General features: G+C 42.2%; 1 protein-coding gene across 1 annotated transcript; it reads left to right on the top strand.

The window, feature by feature from the left end:
- The first annotated feature begins 1,444 nt into the window (after positions 1-1,444).
- Positions 1,445-19,075, top strand: dis3l (DIS3 like exosome 3'-5' exoribonuclease). Its single transcript, XM_079171844.1, has 18 exons — positions 1,445-1,667; positions 2,708-2,861; positions 3,946-4,074; positions 6,434-6,569; positions 8,249-8,416; positions 8,934-9,012; positions 9,098-9,277; positions 9,475-9,644; positions 9,735-9,896; positions 10,805-11,055; positions 11,992-12,084; positions 12,766-13,054; positions 14,626-14,861; positions 15,780-15,934; positions 16,604-16,782; positions 16,864-17,009; positions 17,186-17,357; positions 18,569-19,075. Exons 1-18 carry the CDS (start codon positions 1,535-1,537, stop codon positions 18,893-18,895), a joined length of 3,159 nt encoding a protein of 1,052 aa, XP_079027970.1. The 5' UTR covers positions 1,445-1,534; the 3' UTR covers positions 18,896-19,075.
- Positions 19,076-20,032: the final 957 nt, after the last annotated feature.

The raw sequence follows: 20,032 nt of genomic DNA, 5'->3' as shown, positions 1-20,032 counted from the left end.
GGGTCATATTGATTATGTATTAAAATCACTTTTTGTACTTTATAAACGCCTGACAACGACCCTGTTCTTTAATAATAAAAGTAAAGTACAGGTACCTATAATTTGTACAGTATTAAGTGAAATTTAGTTTTAATCCCCCACTGCTTGTGTCCTGAGCCGACCGGATGTGGCCTTTAATTCCAAACTTCAACAAGTTTTAATTTCACTTGTTAAAAAAACAAACAGTCGTCACCTCAACATGCTCAGTATTAACTTTAATTCTATCTGTTTGATATCGGACAAAAAACACTTTTACCACATTGCATGGAACACTTGGCTGCAATGGCGGTCGACTCTGTAACTTTTACAATACACCGTAGTTGCACACTGCCTCCAGCAGAGCCACCCGTCTGTAGTCCAACCGAGCGGCCTGCAGACTGAGCATTACAAACGTGTTGGGGGGTATAGCTCAGTAGTAGAGCATTTGACTGCAGATCAAGAGGTCCCCAGTTCAACTCTGGGTGCCCCCTCTACAAATATAAGAAATTTCAGAAAAAAAAGTCTTTATAAAAGTGGTGATTCCCAGTTTCAACTTGCTCATCTTTCCTTTGTTCAAAAAGGAAAACTCTATTCCCCTAAAATGTTATTCTAGCTGTTTTATGTAACACAAAAACAACTTTTACCACATTGCAGGGCAAAAGTGGCTGCAATGACGGTCGACTCTATCACCTTTACAATATACCGTAGTTGCACACTGCCTCCAGCAGAGCCACCCGTCTGTAGTCCAACAGAGTGGCCCGCAGACTAAACGTACGTAATACTCAGAGATTACATTAAAGTGTTTTCTTCTGTAAGATGCAACAAAACAACACGCTGGTAGTTTATGGTTTAATTATTTAACTCTTAGTCATAAAGTCTGAGTACTGAAGCAAGTAACAGACATTTAAATTATACATACAAGTATATATATATATATATGTAAATATGTTTTTTTTAAAGGTTTTACATGTGCACAACATATTTATACAGTTTAAGTTTTAAGTTTAGGTTTAACAAACTTCATTACATATTTAGAAATGTGCCTGCAAATCTTATCACATGCACCTAAAAGCTGATATAGGACTGTAAGCTGGGACATTATTTGTAATAACCATTTATGACCAAAATATTAAATCAATATGATGAAATATTTATCAAAAATATGAATGACCCTTAAATCTGTCTGCTGTATTTTTCTATTTACTGTTTAGTGTTTACTTATTTAATATATCTTCTTTAACTTGACGCGTCTTGTTGTCTTTGGGGACTGATAATAAATTATCTTATTCGATCGCATTCGCTTCCACACAATGAGCGCTCATAAATTCCCGACAGCACCTGAACGCAGCAACAGAAGGGGGGGGGGAAACCCCCCGCTTTTGCGTCATGACGTCAGCCTTCACTTCCTTGAAGTTCCTGCGTGGATTGTTTACAAGTGTGTCGCTTTAGTCGCCGCGTTGCGATAGAATAAACAAGAAGCAGCTGATGCAGGAGAGCAGCTGATGAGGCTCTGAGGATGATTAAGACGGAGAAGATCCTGCACCTGAAGAGCTGCAGGGGCCGCAAGGTCCGCGTGGTCCGGGAGCATTATGTGAGGGAGCGGGTCCCGTGTTTCAGCGCTCTGTGTCAGGCGGACTGCGACAACCAGGGTAACAACAAAGGCACCAACACCGGCCCTTCGTTCTCCTTTACAGTGAACTACGGGACCAAACACGCACCGGTGGCACTGCAGACTGGGGTCGACTCCACATATCACATTTTCATGTTTTTGCTGAAATACTGCGTTATTATATACTTATATACCATTACGACAGAGTCAGCGTAGACCAGTGGTGGAAGGTGGATTAGTCGGTCGTTTTACGACTTTCTTTACTCGATTTTTCATATTTTTTTTAATGTTGTATGACTTATTTTCGAGAAACTTACCAACACATACATCTAAAAAACAAAAGATTTAAAGTTTTGTGTGACTTTCACTTTCGATTAAATAATCAAATCGATTAGTTGATAAACCCTGTACTACATCACAGAGGTAAATATTGTACTTTTTACTGTACTACATCATAGAGGTACATATTGTACTTTTTACGGTACTACATCTCAGAGGTACATATAGTACTTTTTACTGTACTACATCTCAGAATGTACATATTGTACTTTTTACTGTACTACATCTCAGAATGTACATATTGTACTTTTTACTCCACTACTCCAAACATCGGCCTACCAACCAATGGATGACGACTACGTCCACGTCTTACATACAGTCTGTAGTTAGGAAGTAGTTAGTCCCGGTTCAATGCATACTGCTTGCAACAGTACGTACTTTGTAAGGGCAGTACGTACTAAAATTATGTGATTTGGAACTCAGCCAATGTGTGGTGACGGATGTTAATCTGAGACACAAACATGTCTGTTGCATGGACTCTTTTCAGAGCTTCTCACAATCTTCTTCCATGTAACGAGCTGTAGAAACGTCAGAGACAGAAAAGTGATTACCTCCTTCGATAAACGTTGAAACTTGTAAACAGTGTTGGCTAAAATCAGAACTGGTGCAAATAATAAAATGTTTGTAGCATCAGCTCAGCTACAACACAAAACCGGTAAACTCTGTTGACTGTGAGCATCTGGACTTGTGTTAGTGTTGAAGTGAATCAGTGAAAAGATGATCTACTTACATCCCAACCAGATGGCAAAGTGCTGCCGGGAGACTTGACCCACTACGTGGTCCCCGACGTCGGGGTGGTGGTGGACTATCTGGAGATCCTGGAGTTCAGAGAGCTGCAGGGCATCGTCTTCACCCAGACCGCCTGCCAGGCCGTGCAGCACAGCAAAGGCCGCAGGTACGCTCACACCAACACGCTGAACAGGTGCACGTCTCTTAATGTGGTCGGTAGCACATTCTACCAGCAAGTAGAAAAAGATTGGAGCTCCAGGCACCCTGAGAGGAACGGCTCCCGTGGTCAGGACCTTTTAATTCCTGAGGCTGCTTTTGAGTTAGTCCTCTAATTACAACCTTCCTGCACAAGTGTGTGAAGAGCAATGCAGAGGTCAACCTCATTATATCGGAGCTCCGCTGACGAAGGCTAAAGAGACTAGAAATACGTCTCAGGCCTCTTTGACGAACCTGGTGAACGCTGTAAATAAGGGGTCCCACATGACACCCCCCCGCTTTTCTTTTTTGGATTTTCTGCTTACGCCGCCATTTTTAAAATGTTGCATCATTTATATGATGTGGCTTCACTTTTGATACGGTGGACAAAGCTGGTGGAGCATATTCTGATGCCACACTGTGTCAGTAATTGCAGTTTTCCCATTCGCTTCAACCCAGGGAGCGTGTGTGTGTGTGTGTGTGTGTGTGTGTGTGCGCGTGATGACCTTTTGAGTTTCTTTTAAACTTTGCTTATATATACTGTAAAGTGCATTATATGCTTACCTGATGTATGAAATAAATATCCAGCTATGTGATCCTCACTCTCAGAAAGGTTAAATCTTGAGACATGCTACGTTAAAGGAATAGTTTGATGAGTTACATGAGGAGATGGACACCACTCTCCTTTTGGTAAAGATGAACTATTACTAGCAGCTGCTTAGCTTAGCTTAGCATTGAAACTGGAAACAAAAAAGAGATGTATCAACCGGGTAGAGACACATGACTACAAAGAAACAAAAATACAACAAAAAGACCAAAAAGAGACACAAAACGATTACAATTAGATACAAAACGGATATAAAGCGACACACAAGACTACAATGAGACTCAACACGACTACAAAGAGACACAAAACGACTACAAAAAGCAGCTGCAGAGAGACAAGAAAGGGAATATGTGTATTACCCAAAATGTCAAACTATTCCTTTTTAAATGTTGCAATTCTCTCTATGATTTAGACCTTATGTTGTGTGTGTGTGTGTGTGTCCATGCAGGCAATACAACCGTCTGCGAAACTTGCTCAAAGACCCTCGACACGACTGTGTGCTGTTCGCCAATGAATTTCAAGAGTATTCCTACTGTCCACGAGAGAAAGGGGAGAGCCAGGAGAAGTGGCAGACCAGGTCAGTGTTCAATGCCTTACAGACACAAGTACTGTATAATAAAGAGCAATCAAGTACTTAATATAAATGTAGTTTAGAGAGAGAAGAAGAAGCTAATCAGGGAGATACGGTGCTGTCCCCATTTATGTCCTTTGATATTGGGCATCTGCAGATAATCCAGTCTGATACTTGTGTATTTTTTAATGTAACATTTATGGCAACAGCGGTGCGTGTAGATGCAGCAGACGGTTGCTCCCACGAACGTTGCTGCATTTTTGTTAATTTATTGTCTTTAATGTTTATTTCTGGAGCATGTAAGGCATTATGACAGAGACCGTTTTTGTTTTGACATGTTTAATCTTGTGTAGCAAAAATAGGCCACTACAGCATTTCGTTGAGCAACCTTGTGTTGCTCAAAAAATCCCTGATTCTGGCTGCTTGCGTTAGCTACTGTTAGCCATGTTGCTAACGCTAGCTATGCTGGCTAACGCTAACAGTAGCAGCCAGAAAGAAACATCCATAATTAAAAGTAAGTTTGTTAATCCAAAAAAAAACACGTTTTATCGCGGTGGCTTTTCTAAAAGTGAGCTATGGTGAAACTTACAATATTTTACTGAGACTATTTCTTCTTGGAGAGCTACAGGAAGTCACGACAGAAAGTTTTGAACTACTTCTGAACTTCGTGAAGTTTCATTTATAAAATAGTCGTGACGCTTCTGCTCCTCTGGCTCCTTCAGCAGATTTTAGATGAAAGTTTAAAAATGCAGTTTAGTAATGTATAAACTTCAACTTTGGTTCAACTTGAAGGAGCTGGTGGTGCTGAACCACACGGCACCTAGGGCCCGCCTCCTGGCTAAGCTGTCAATCAAAGATTTATCCGGCGGGCTTTAGGGGCAATTTCACTATTTTCTAAAAGATGTTTTTTTTCTCCATTCAGGAAGAAGACGGGTTCTGTAAGCAAAATAAAATATGGACTTTAGTAATTATTTGATACCAATCTTTTCATCTTTCCGAGGGTCCTTGAACACATCATGTGTGACGAACTTCAGAGAAAGCAGCCAAAACGAAGCTTAAAATTGTGATATTTCATCAAAAACATTTTATTCTACATGTTGTCATTTAATATCTCGCCACAAATAAAGCGTTTACTTTAACCAGATTGTGTACAAACATTACATTGTGAGCTCCTCAGTGAAACTATGAAGTCATGATTGATTAATCTGAGACCAACAGTCATGTGACAACAAGAGAGGAGAAACTTTGACTGAACTTCAGGAAGTGAACACAGAGAGGAGAGGAGAGGAGAGGAGAGGAGAGGAGAGGAGAGGAGAGGAGAGAGGAGGAGAGAGCAGAGAGGAGAGCAGAGGTTGTAAAAATGTGAATAGCGTATTATTTATTATGTGGAGCTTCCATTTTATTTTCCAACATTGTTAACACCTGGACACTTGGAGACGTGTTGTGTAAATATAGATTCCATTGTTTGCCAATTTTTGTAAAATGAATTGTCAAAGAAATTCAACTTAACTTAGATATATAATCTATGGCATAAATAACAAACGTATCAAATAACGTAACAAATAACGTAACAAATGTTAGAGTTCTCTCTACTTCTAGTCATGATTGTTCTGTTTCCATGGAGGAGCAGGACTTTAGATTACAGTAAAAAACAAAGCTACAGAGAGAAAAATGTGACGACAGCAAAAAACGCCCCAAAACTGCTTTGAGTTCAGAGGTTAAGTGTATAAAAGATGAACTCCTCTCCTGCAGCACATGAGCCACAAAATGCAATATTTTTTTCCTCCATTCAATAAATAAATAAATATCGAAATTTGATGTTTTGCCAAAGGTCTGTTTGGCGTAAGGCTTGGTCGATAAAACGGGTGCGTGCTGGTTCTTTGATTTATTTTTATGCACTAAAGTCGAACAAGTACCCCAAAAATCCCCCAACGTACAAATCCAAAATGATATCAAACTGAGAAAACAAAATCAATACGTGTGTGACGGTATTGCAAGCACACCATTTGCATAATTATCTTTATTACATCTGCTGCAGAGATTAAACAGCCAACGAGGAAGCTGCCTGTTGGAGCAAAACCTCCGATACAGAAGGAAGAGATAATCAGACACAGTAACAGTACTGCTTACCACCGAGATCTTTGTGACGATAAAGATTTAATTACGTGGCTCTCGATGACGAGGTCCACCTGTGTTACGCATTATGTCGTCCCCAAACTTCTTAGTTTCACTTTCAAAGACTTTTTTTTTAAGCTGGAGCTGCAATCTGGAGTTAATTTACAGGTACTTTATGTGCTAAAGTAACTAAACACAGGATATGAAAGTTTAACAGGCAAGCTGTACTTCATTAACTGTGTGTGTGTAGGTGTGTGTACTCTGCAGCAGTGTGGTACTATAACCACCTGGCCGGTATGAAGGACGTGGTGATGATCACGGAGGACCAGGAGGCCGTGGCTCAGTACAGCAGCCTCAACTCCGGAGTCTACGTCATCTCCATCAAGGTACGGGACGTCCCAGCGACGTCGTCCACGGAGTATTTGGAGAGTGAAACATGTGACGTGACAAACGGCTATGAGGTTAAAGCACCGACGTTCAGCTTTAACTTGAGGATGTTACTTTTGGGTGAAGTTGTAGCGCTGCATCGTTCCAAGAGAGGACGAGGAGTTATAGCGACTATTACGATTAGAACTGTAACGTACATTTATGCACGAAGACCAGCTGCACAGTGTTTAGTGTTTGTAGTGAAAATGCAAACAGTGTACACAGGAGGCTTTTAAAATAGAAATACATAAAATAGAAAAATAAAAGAATACATCCACAAGACACACAGGTGTGTCTACAGGTTTTCTAGGTGTGAGAACAATGTTTCCATGATTGAATACCTCTGTTTAAAACATGATCTTAATTTAATTAACGTTCATTTTGCTCCTTACACACAGTAGTGATGTGGACGCCCTCAAACAACATTCAAACTGAAAGCCATTGTTGAGTTCAGAGCCAAAACAATACATATTTTTACTGTTTTTTTTAAAAACACCTGAAATTGGAGGATTGTAGATTATATTTAATTACATTTTTTGTGCGCTTTTATTTTGTCTGAACAAGTTGAGAAGTTGAAACCCTGCACTGATGAAGATTTGATCGTCAAAGTCGAGAATAAACTTTATGACGAGTGTTACTGTCACACAGATGGTGTCGTTATTCCACAGCTGTTTATTCGTGCAATCAACATCCGATCATAATGAGAAGTTAAAGCGAAAAACTTTGATTTGGACAACAGGACTGTGTAGTTTAATAACCTCATATGATCATAACATCACAGTACGATTTCTCCGAACGTTGATTAACTCAGAATAAATACTTTAATTAACTAAGACATCACAGAATTTATGTAATACAGTAAACCAGACTACAAAATGTACATCAATAATCTCTTTAGTCACCCCTTAAATCATAATCTTATTCATACATCAGCATGGATTGCTCAGAGTGCTGAAGTTGTGCTGCGTTGTCCATATCGCTCCACTGAGCTGCTTGACAACTAATATGCTGTTAAAGCAGTGAAGGAAAAACAATGTCAGGAAAGCAAACTGTCTCGATGGCTGCTCCGCCTCAGCGGAGCACCGACAGTTGTTCTAACACACGAGAAACAGGTTATTCTGAGATCTTTATTTGTCTTGTCAATACGTCCTGGGTCTCCAGCAGCATGGTGTCGGTGTTGGCTCCCAGAGAGGAGAAGCTCTGCTCGAGGAGGAGGAGGAGGAGGAGGAGGAGGAGGAGGAGGAGGAGGAGGAGGAGGAGGAGGAGGAGGAGGAGGAGGAGGAGGAGGAGGAGGAGGAGGAGGAGGAGGAGGCGCTGCTGCTGCTGCTGCCGCCAGGAGCTGAGCTCTCCTCCTCCCTCCGGTCCATGGCTGCAGGTGAAGCCAGATTTGGGTCTGTCCACGGTGGACCGGTCTCTGCTGGAGGATCTGGGTCTGTCCACGGCTCACCAGAATCCGACCCGGTGTCTCCGATGATGAACATTAAGAATAACTCTATAGAAATAGACCATCTTCTCTCTGATGGTCTCTTTACTGATGGAGGTCTGATAGAAGATCAGGACTAAACTGAGACTGGTTCACAACCAGTTCATAGTTCCTGTTCCTGACACGTCTTCACTCATGCGTCTCTGTATTTGACAGGATTTTTTGCAAAACTTCTGGCCGGAGCTGCAGGCAGCACATGAGCTGTACAGCTCCATCTCCCAGGCGCTGCACGAGAAGGAGAGCGAGGCCACGGAGAGAGAGTACTCCGAACATCTGCCCGCTGAGGTCCTGGAGGCTGGAATCAAGTCTGGGCGGTACATTCAGGTGCAGAACAAGTCCACCTACGTGGTTTTATGTCGAGTGGGTCTCTCTTTAGAACAGCTGTTCTGATGAACAAAAGGCTTCTTGAAATGTCTAGAAAAAGTAAAAACTAGTTTGTGGACTGATGTTTTTTTACAAACAATAAACGGAAGTGACCATATCTGGACTGAGGAGGAGTGATGTAGAGACACCGTATACGTCTCTGGTAGAGACCTGTCCATCACCGTGTAGCCCCGCCCCTAAAGCATACCCTGCTTTATGGTCTGTTTGACTCTAAATGGACCATCATTTACTAAATGAACATCATGCTGTATTGAAGAAGACTTGAAACTAGAGATTGAGACCATAAACTCATGTTTACAATGTTTACTGAGGTAATAAATCAAGAGAGAAGTAGAGTAATTTTCTCATAGACTTCTATACAACCAGAGGAGTCGCCCCCTGGTGGACACTGAATCAAACTAGATAATTAATGTCCCTCACATCAAGATGAATCTCATCTTTCTTTCCTTTTCTTCAGGGCACTCTGAATATCAGCAAGCACCGGGCGCACAGCGAAGCCTCGATCACGGCGGAGGGTTTGTCCAACAAGAACTCAGGTGCAGAGCTGCAGCTGCAGAATTCAGCTCATCCGTCTCTCTTTGAAATCCGCCCGGCGTTGACTCTCTTCTTCTCTCTCTACAGATCTGAGTTGGGGCGTGTTGGTGTGCGGCGCTAAGAACCGCAACAGGGCCGTGCACGGCGACGTGGTCGCGGTGGAGCTGTTGCCGAAGAGCGAGTGGAGAGGGAAGGACACGGCTCTGACTGAGGGCCAGGGGGACGAGAAGAGCGGAGAGGACGGCGACAGGAAACCCATGGCGACAGGTGAGTTAACGAAACGGTAACAGAATAATCTAACTCAAAGGTCCACTTCCATTCACTGAATAGTAACCATTGAAACCGCTGAGTGACTATAAGATGACCTTTAATACTGTTGAGAAGATGATCATATACCAAGATCATTTCAAGAATTTTGACACTAAAACACGATAAATTCTATCTTTCTGTACCAAAATCCTCAGGCCGCGTTGTGGGGATCCTGCAGAGGAACTGGAGGGACTACGTGGTCACTTTCCCCCCCAGAGAAGGACCTCAGCCCCAGAGCAGGAACTCCCAGCGCATCCTGGTCGTCCCCTGGGACCACCGCATCCCCAAGATCCGTATCAGCACCCAGCAGGCCGACGCTCTGCAGGTCTGGTTCCTCGATGTGTTATTCACTCAGTTTAGGAAACTAGTTTGGCTAATATAAGATCGGATATCTTTACTATCCCCCCCCCCCCAGGACCACAGAGTGGTGGTGCGCATTGATTCCTGGGAAAGCACGTCGCTCTATCCCAACGGCCACAGCGTGCGCGTGCTGGGTCGGGCTGGAGAGCTGGAGACGGAGGTCCAGACCATCCTCATAGAGAACTGCATCCACGTGCCCCCCTTCTCCGACGCACAGGTGAGCTGGAGGTCGTCCGTGAATCTGACTTTGTCAAGTAAAAGAAATTCCACCGCAAACTACAGAGGATATTGCTTCACTCGTGGATCTGCATCTCTGTGATTTGAGGTCCTTCGTTTGGAGTTTTTGCTCTCGTTTCTGTCTTCCTGGAGGATTACGGAAGCTGCTTTTGTTTTTATAATTCTGAATGTAAAATTTGCAACATTTTAGCTGTAGCTTTAAGAGGCTCATTTTACTACAAAGCTTGGAGACCCATTGGCACCAGAGTCTTTGTTAATATTGTGTCAACATAAATAGGCTTATAATATTAAATGTAAATATAATTAGTATAATACTTTTAATACAAGCGGATGTTGACTTCATATCCGAGGAATAATGTCGGTAAATTCTCGTACAATACAAACGTCAGGTTCCTGGTAGCACTAAACCCGTGTGAGTAGAAATTCAAAACAATAAAATAATCTTTAATTATAATGAATTCTGTGTTAACGGATGCAAAGATTGTATGAGGAAGGAAGACCTCGAGGATTCACACACTGCTGAGAAACCCTGTTCCAGGATGCTGAACCTTTTTCAAACAGCAGGATGATGCAGAGCAGACGTAGAGACCCCGACCCTGAACATTGTTGTTCATGAGCGATTATAGTTCAGTTCTTTACCTGACGAGGACACTTTAACGGGTAGTTTGAACGCTCCGCGCACAGATTAATGGAACAGCCTTGAAACTGCATCATGTTGTTTTTTTCCTTTTCACTTCATCCGGCATGTGTGCACCTTTTTTTTATTATCGTGAATTAACGAGCTTTTCTCTCCGCTCTCGTTCATGTTGCTCATTTTATTTAGTAAAGAGCGTCCTGGTGACAGAAGTGTCGAAGCACAGGCAAAACTAAATGACTGTCCGTCCTCAGCTGAGGGAGATGCCGGTGAACTCGCCCGAGAGGCCGTGGACGGTGGATGCGGCCCAGGTGGCGGAGCGGCGGGACCTGCGGCGGAGTCACCTGGTGTTCAGCATCGACCCGCGGGGCTGCGAGGACGTGGACGACACGCTGTCGGTGCGCAGCCTCGCCGGCGGGAAGCTGCTGGAGCTCGGGGTCCACATCGCAGACGTCACCCACTTCGTCTCCGAGGGCTCGCTCACCGACCTGGAGGCACGAACGAGGTGGGTTTAGATGAAAGGAACAGGAGAAGAGTTGAGAGGCCAGAAAGCTGCAGGAGGTCTTCTGTCATTTAGCAGAATCAAGAAACAACCGGCACAGAACAGAAGCAGCGGTCGTCACAAAGAGAAAACACAGTAAGCAGCACATTAAGGGATACAATGGAGCAACTCTTGAACATTACTTCAGAGTCGAGAGATGAATATGAAAAAAATGAAGGCACATTATTGTTGAAACTTTGGTCTTTTTGCACTTTTCAAGGAGCAAATCAATCAGTCGGGAATTCACTAAGAATGAATTCCAGGCGCTGATAGACACTTTTTTAATATAAAACATTAATACCCAAAGTGCTTTAAAGATTACACAAGAAACGCATGATGGAAACAAACAAACGCACACAGAATAAAAGCAATAAAAGAACACAAATGTTTCTAAGTTAAAGAACGTTATCATTAAATTAAACATGTTTTATAGTACTAATACTCTGAATGAAACTAGAAAGGCCGGTTATTTTAGATTTAAACCATAAGTATCAAACAGTATGTCTAAATCATGTGTGTATATATATATATATATATATATATATATATATATATATATATATATATATATATATATATATATATATATATATATATACATACATATACGTATATATCAATCAAAGTTACTACAAAGAACTTTCATTTTGTGTTGATTATGTCGGATAAACACAGAATATGAGCAATGAAACAAAAATAACAAATAAATGAAATTTAAAAGAAAATGAATTAAAAGCAAGCAGCCTCGTCTCAAGGTCTGAACACAAATTATATTACAGAGCAAACACGCCCATAAAGTGTTTCCCTTTTTTTCAGTTGATTGCAATCATCCATGTGGCAAAGTGAAGGAAAAAAGACAAATGAAAACTCTTCTTCTTCTTCTTCTTTGTGTCTTTGAAGGTCTACGACGTACTACCTGGCCGACCGGCGGTACGACATGCTGCCTGCTGTTCTCAGTGCAGACCTCTGCTCTCTGCTGGGGGGAGTCGACAGGTCAGTGAACGGTTCTACGTTGTGTTTCGTTCATTAGCGGATTACAAAAAACAATGAGACTTCATATAGAGAGGAAATCAAGTACCTATCAGAGTGAAGCTCAGAGAACAACTTCCTACTCACCGTCAGGAAAAACAAAGAGCTGATTGTTGATTTTAGAGAACAAAAGGAGGCGAAGACGCACACATCTGTCTACATCACTGGAGCTGAGGAGGAGCAAGTTAACAGCATCACAAACAACCCGACGTGGTCCTCACACATCCCCATCCTGGTTAGGAAAGCTCAGGAAACGGACTGTTTTTCTTAAGGAAACTTAAGAAGTTCTTGTAATCTTTTAACAGAGGAGCAATAGAAAACTGCAAACATTACAAACTGGCATGAGATGTTCAGGGCCCAGGACAGGAGGGCTCTACAGCGGGGGATTCAAACCAGAACATCATTGGTTCTCACCTCCTGAGCATCAGAGATATTGGTGACAAGAGGTGCCTGTGAAAAGCTCAAAGGATTTTAAGAGACAAAACCCACCAAAGGGATACAGAAGTATCAGACTTCAGATCTGCTTCTTTCCTCTGGCTGAATTCATCCTCTACCCGTATATATAATATAGTTATTTTCTTTCCTATGTAGCAAATTTCGTACCTTTTACCATGTTACTGATGTGCACTCGTGTCCACTCTCCAGGTACGCGATGAGCGTGATGTGGGAGCTCGACGCACAAACCCTCGCCGTCGACAAGGTGTGGTACGGTCGCACGCTCATCCGCTCCTCCTACCAGCTCCACTACGAGCTGGCCCAGGCGCTCCTCAACGGGGAGCCGGCCGAGGTGCCGGAGCTGGACGGGCTCGGGTCCGAGGAGAGGGACGCCGGGCTGGCTCGGCTCACCCAGAGTCTGGAGACGCTGACTCGTGTAGCCAGACACCTCCGGGCGCAGAGGGACAGAGGAGGAGCGCTGGAGCTGGAAGGGGTGGAGGTAGGAGTGCTTCCTTTATCCTTCTTCTTTATTCCAAATAAAGTCAAGCTGGTTTAATACTTTGTAATAACTGTTTTTATTCTTTCATGAAATAACATATTGTTAATAGTCCACTGTGATGATTTCCAGTAAATGTTTTCTGTTTCATGTCCGTTCCACATGATCTTTAATACCGTAAATAAATAAAGACTTCAGGCAGTCGACTTTCTAAAGACGAACACAAAACTGCTGCAGACGACACGCTGTACATGATGCCGGTGTAACGATGTGGTTCCTTGGATGTATCACTTTAATCTCAGAGAAAATTCAACTTTTTTTTCTCCAAAATTTCTGTCTTCATCTCTGAGTTTTTCTTGTAATATAACTCCTCCTCTGCAGTATTGATCATTTCACTTACATCGGCTTTAATACGCTGTTGTAACACTTGATTCCTGAACCTAAGAAAAGAAAGTAAAACTTCACACAGAAACACAATATAAAAGCTGCCCATACATTCATTTCCCACTGACTATAAATTGTCCAGATAATGTCTTTTTATCTTTTTTCATTATTATTATATTGGTACAAAACAAAATGCCATAACAGGCTTATTCCTCCGTCTAATATCTATACACACCGTATATCTTGTTTTCAGATGTAGTGGTAAATTACATTACTTGCCTCTCTGCACAAAACCAGCTCCATGAAGACATTTTTCCTCCCAGTTTGTTGGAAGAACTGAACTGGTCTGCAGCGGGTTTTAAAATCAGGTGCAGAGACTAGAACCAGGACAGCAGCATAGAAAGTGTTTATCTCACATAAGATCAGAGAGTAATCCAGAGAGAATACAGAGCAGTCTGAGACTCGTGTGTTTTATTTATTGGTTGTTCATCCGTCAAAACAAGATATGAACTCTTCTTGTTGTTCGTCTATAAGATGCTCTGATAAAACGTCTTTTACCTTGTTTAGATACATGTGATGGATTGAGCTGCATCACACTCGGTGTCATCATAAAATTACACGGCGGTATTATTTTGTGAAATACTGTTATGGTGTTCAAGATAACTATTATTTATTTGACCGACTGGAATAAGAGTTTCTCTATTTCCTGTGTTGTTTATGTTGTAAACCAAAAGGTTTAAAGTGTATTTCATGACTATGTGTCGACCAGGATAAATGACTCACCCTGACGGATCTGCACAAATAAAAAATAAAAAAATAAAAAAATAATAATAATGTAAAAGAATACATAATAATATATAAAAATTTATTTTATAAAAAATAAAAAAATATTTAAAAAAGAATATATATTCATATACAAATTAATATATAAAAATAAATAAATTGTCTTCAAGGATAAGGCTGGAGTTATTGTCAACAAATCCAATTAAGATACCAAAACCATGAATGTGTTCGCTACTCTCAGCTCAACTCGAACATCTTTAAAAATCGGTCACAAATTTACAGTTTCATGTTGAGAAAAAAGGCTCCGTAATTTCCTAAAACAGCTGTAGTGGAAATAGTGCATTTGTTGAGGACTATTTTCTACACAACATAAAAGTCCTGAGTGTATTTTTGAAATCCCTCCTCAGGTGCGAGCCCAGCTGGATGAGGAGAGGAACATCACGGCCCTGGTCCCCCGTCAGCCGCTGGAGGTCCACGAGACCGTAGCCGAGTGCATGATCTACGCCAACCACTGGGTGGCGCGCAAGATCCAGGAGGCCTTCCCTCACCAGGCCCTGCTGAGGCGGCACCCGCCGCCACGGCAGGAGTTCTTCAGCCAGCTGGTGGACAGCGCCGCCGCTCGGGGATTCACCATCGATACTGGGTGACTGATTTTATGAAGCTGTGTGTGTCTTCACTCATTTCACATGTTTGTTGTACAGAAGAGGCAAGTGAGAAAAAAAGATTTTCTTAGTTTTTCTAAGTCTGAATAGTTTTCTCTGCTGTATTTATGGTGGAAAAAACAATTATTGCCAGAATAATCTTTTAAGTTCCCTTTTTCATCTGTGAAACAGCGTGGAAAATGTTTTGCCAGGTACATTTATTTAGTTTTTGGTCAGGATTATATTTCTCAGTGTTTGTTGTTGGAATACTCATTTTGGCCACAACAGGCTGAAGTGCACTCAGGCGGCAACCTTCGGTTACGCCGAGTGAAGCCGATGCGAAAGTGCCTTAAACTTGCATTCTCTCTAATGTCCACCAGGGGGCGACTCCTCTGGTTGTATAGAAGTCTATGACAAAATGACTCTACTTCTCTCTTGATTTATTCGGCCGTAATCCGAGATGGCGACGGCCAAAAACGTTGAACGAATGGGTGACGTCACGATGACTACGTCCACTTCTGATATACGGTCTATGAGTTCACCACTGCCCCATGTTCTAAATAACAGTATACATTTTCCCCCTAATGGCAGATTAGCTCCCAATTAAAATACATTTCCAGCCAAAAGAAAGATGTTACATTACTTAAGTTAACACAAAATATGTCTTTTGTTTAGAGTACACTGAGAGATTAAAACTCACCTAGTCGAAAAACATTAATGCTTTGAGTCGTATTTAGACCATAGTTTAGTGGTGCACTTCACCCTCTTGTGGCTGAAATGAGTATTACAACACCAAACACTACCTGATCCTGACAAGAAACTAATTTGCCAAAACTTTTGTTTTCAGAGATGAAGAATAAAAGGGACCTTAGAAATATTATCTGACTGTCGTATTCTAACGGGTAGTTCTGTTCCTCCAGGACCAACAAGGCTCTAGCGGACTCTCTGGATCGAGCTGTGGACCCACAGGACCCGCTGGTGAACAGGATGCTGAGGATCATGGCCACTACTGCCATGTCACAGGCTGTGTACTTCTCCACTGGTCTCCAGTCTCAAGACCAGTTCTACCACTACGGTACATTAGACAATATCTTTACAATATCCTCAGCTTTTTATTGTATCAACAACTAACGCTAACGGAGGTGGCATTGAGTTCAGGCAGCAACTTGCAGTTCTACCGAGTGAAGCCGATGCTTCATGAGTTAAAGCTGCATTCTCTCTACTGTCCATCAGGGGGCGACTCCTCCTTAGAGTCAAACAGACCATAAAGCAGGGTATGCTTTAGGGCGGGGCTACACGGTGATTGACAGGTCTCTACCACAGACATATACGGCGTCTCTACGTCACTCCTCCTCAGTCCAGATATGGTCACTTCCTGTTCACTGGTTGCAAAAAACCAACATGGCGACGTCCACTTCTTATATAGAGTCTAGTGATTGAGTATATTATGATGCGTTCAAGCTCTATTCAGTAAACATTTGTATTAAATGCAGGTAAATTATAACGTTATGTGTTTGAATGTAATCTTGTGAAAATGTAGTTTTGAAATGTAGATATTGGAGAGACCTATTAAACTTCTTCATTTTTAACGTACTGGGATCGGATCGGATCTCGGTATCGGCCGATTTACAAGTTTAGGTATCGGGAAGGAAAAAACGGCATCTGAGCGTCTCTAATTTTAGACTTAAAAGAAGATTCAAATGTATTCTCGTGAACTGTGCTGATGTTGCTTTCTTTATTTTAGGACTGGCTCTGGACCGCTACACTCACTTCACCTCACCCATCCGTCGTTATGCCGACATCGTGGTGCACCGCCTCCTTGCCGCCGCCCTCGACGTGGACCGAGGGCTGGACCCCCGCAGAGCAGTGGCCGGTAACAAAGAACTGGAAGAAGCGGCTCATCATATCAACAACAAGAACCGGGTCGGTGCTGTGTTTTTGTTGTTCTCTTAATGTATGTAAAGAAACTCCTCTGACCGTTCTACCTCTTTGTGACCCCCCCAGGCGGCCCAGCAGGCCCAGAAGTTGTCCACGGAGTTGTTTCAGTGTCTCTACTTCAAAGACAGAGACCCTCAGTCGGACCGGCGCTGTGTGGCCGACGCCGTCATCTACTCCATCCGAGACAACGGCGTGTTGGTGTTTGTCCCCGAGTACGAATACTTACAGCTTGTCATTGTCAAACCAAGTATTAGTCAAATCTATATTTTTAATATAGATTTTTTATTAAATTACATGAAAACAACGTGTTAGTCCGTTTTACAATCGAGAGCTGTAACGATGACCTCTCTCTCGCTCCCTCTCTCTCTCTCTCTCTCCCTCTCTCCAGGTACGGTGTTAAAGGGCCGGTGTACATGAAGAATCGAGAGGGTCAGGTGGTGGCGACCGGACAGGACGGTTGTTGTGAGTGGCAGAGCGGCTCCGTGCGGCGACACTCTGACCACATCAGCACCACGTCCAGCTGCGGCACCTCCACCTTCAGACTGTTCGACCACATCACCGTGAGTCGCATTTATTCATGTTTACGTATATTACTTTATTTTATAGCATTTATTCATTCATTATTTCACGCATATAATGTTATTTTTCTAAGCATTTATTATTTTAGGACAGTAATCTAATATTACTGACTTTATGGGGAATCATATTGAGACAAAATGACTTCATTACACATCTGGCTTATTCATCAAAACATTGTTTTTCATTTTGTCATAAAGCAGCTTTTGACAAAAACAAGTCAACAGGTTGTTCTCATCTCACTGTGAGGAAGACGATCAAATCAGGGAGTAAAAACTATCAAATAAATGACGTGATATGATTTTTTTTAATATATATCTTTTAATTCCTGCATTGCTTACATGCCTGATCCCAGTGTCAACATATCACGTTACGTCATATCATGTTTTGTACAATCGTGGGTGTTTATTTGACAGTTTTTACTCCTTTTTATTTGAACGTCTTCCAGGCTCTTTCCTCTCGAGATGAAAGTTATTTGTCAAACAATCTATTTACTTGTTTTTGTCAAAGAACTTTAATAACAAAGTAAAATGTTTGATCAATAAATCTGTAATAAAGTTTCTGCTCTGATTTCATGTGTTTTTTTGTTGCATATTTAAACCCACATTGTTGGTGTAAATATAATACACCAGGCTGAACACAAACATGTGTCGTCCTTTTTGTTTACCCCGTGTTTAACGTCACATTGCTATGAATTGTGGGTAATTCTCTCAGGCAAAATCTGTAGAAATGTAGTCTTACGGAAACATGTTCATTAAGGACTCAAACACTGGATGATCTGACAGACGGACAGAACTAAACCCTCACAGACTTACAGGGAGTCAGGGAGGGTTTAGATTGGGATTGGGTCAAAGGTCATCGCTGGCGTCCTTCTCTTCTCCTCCTTCTTCTTCTTCACTATCTTTGCAGGCGCTTTGCTGCATCAGCGTGTTGCATCGTCACCTGTGCAAACAAAACAAAGACCCACTCTTTGAAGCATCGCTCCACAGCGCTACAAGTGTTTTCATAATTACAAGCATCATTTGTTGAGCTAAATATTCTTATATTGTGATAAATATTCTTACAAATATTGAGATATTAACTTGAGCTTCAGCATCCATCCCTAAATCCTTGAGTTCTCACAGATGTAGACATGTTTATTCATTTAACTGGCAGCATGGAGGCCGTGCGGTGACGTCTGGGTCCTTCTCCACAGGTGCGTATCTCCGTGCGCTCGCTGCATTGCCACGCGGACGCTCTCAACCTGGAGGTCGTCAGCAACGAGCCGCACCGCGGCGCCGCAGAGCCCCAGCAGCCGAGCTCGCAGGGCCGCAGCCGGCTGGTCCAGGAGGTGGTGCGCCTGGCCGAGGAGGCGACCCAGCAGGCCCAGGAGAAGGCGGCCCGGCGGCCCAAACTCTCCAGAGAGGAGAGAGAGTTCAGCCAGAGCAAGACTCCCAATCTGTACTCTCTCCTGGAGGAGGTCCGGGAGCTGGCTCTGCTGGACCCGGAGGCCGCTTCACGGGTCGCTGCAACGACGGCGTGAAGCTGCATAAAGTTTTTAAATGGACGACTGGAAACATGATCAGAACTCTTTCAAACGTTTCTTTAGCGTTGAGTGAATCATGACGGAAGATTTTATCATCCGCTTCTTTTTATCATTTAGACAAATGTTTGATAATGCAAAGTGTGAATTTGTTATTTGATGACATTAAATGAAGAGTTTTCATTATGTTGGTCCACAGACTGTGATTATTACGTAAATAGAGAAGAACTGAAGGTTAACTGTGATAATAGTGAAATATGACTTTTAATGACACTTAAACACGTCCTGGAAGGCTGCTCTCGTGGTTCCTCGCTCATGGCTCCTCCTCGCTTCCTCCTCGCTCCTCCGAGCAGCATTAAGAGCTTTGGGACGGCCGTCAATATGGCGGTGCAGAACAACTTCCGGTTCTAGCGAGGATCGAGGAGCGAGGAGCGAGGAAATGACAATTAAGAGAATTGGGATGTACCCCAGGAAGTGTTTTAACGGCCGACACGCCCCCTCATTGTTCATCAGTTAAGTGATTGGACGCTGCAGCCAATCGGACTGATGAGATGTTTTTCAACATGTAAACAGTGAAGACAGATCAGATTAAACTTAGTTTATATTTGATTAGTTTTCTGATTCACCGTCTGGTTTAAATAGATGTTCATTGTAGTCTGAACAACAAAAGGACCACAAACAACTTTCTTCATTTATTAGAAAGATTTGTCTTTTCATGATCTGATATTTCCCTCAATAACATTTATTATGAATACAATTACAGTCAGAGAGCTTTTTACATCATTTATCATCATTTCATTCAGTCACGTGAGGCTGATCATTCCTGAGTGTTTGATGAGTTTTATCATTGAAGAGAAACAATAATCATATTCTGGGTTATTTAATAATGACGTCACAGTCACAATTTCAAAATGTACAGATGCAAATAATTCATAAATATGACGATCACATTCCACCTGTAGAAATCGATCCTGATCTTATAAACAGAACACAGACACAGTTTAACAGACTACAGAGAGAAAACACCTCTACAGTGATGATAACTGTCTTTATTAGTTATTAGTATTATTAGTTACTATTATTAATACAGTGATCATGTGAACAGACACACACTTCTCAAAAATCTCTCCAGCTGTT

This window comes from Pholis gunnellus, assembly GCF_910591455.1.
Source record: "Pholis gunnellus genome assembly, chromosome: 1".
Taxonomy (NCBI): Eukaryota; Metazoa; Chordata; class Actinopteri; order Perciformes; family Pholidae; genus Pholis; species Pholis gunnellus.
Note: the sequence above shows the minus strand (reverse complement) of the source record. Positions and strands in the feature narration are given on the sequence as shown.

Coding starts and splice junctions, on each gene's coding strand:
- dis3l (XM_079171844.1), top strand. CDS start 1,535: ATGATTAAGACGGAGAAGATCCTGCACCTGAAGAGCTGCAGGGGCCGC. Junction 13,055..14,625: donor TGGAGCTGGAAGGGGTGGAG/GTAGGAGTGCTT, acceptor ATCCCTCCTCAG/GTGCGAGCCCAGCTGGATGA. Junction 14,862..15,779: donor GGATTCACCATCGATACTGG/GTGACTGATTTT, acceptor CTGTTCCTCCAG/GACCAACAAGGCTCTAGCGG.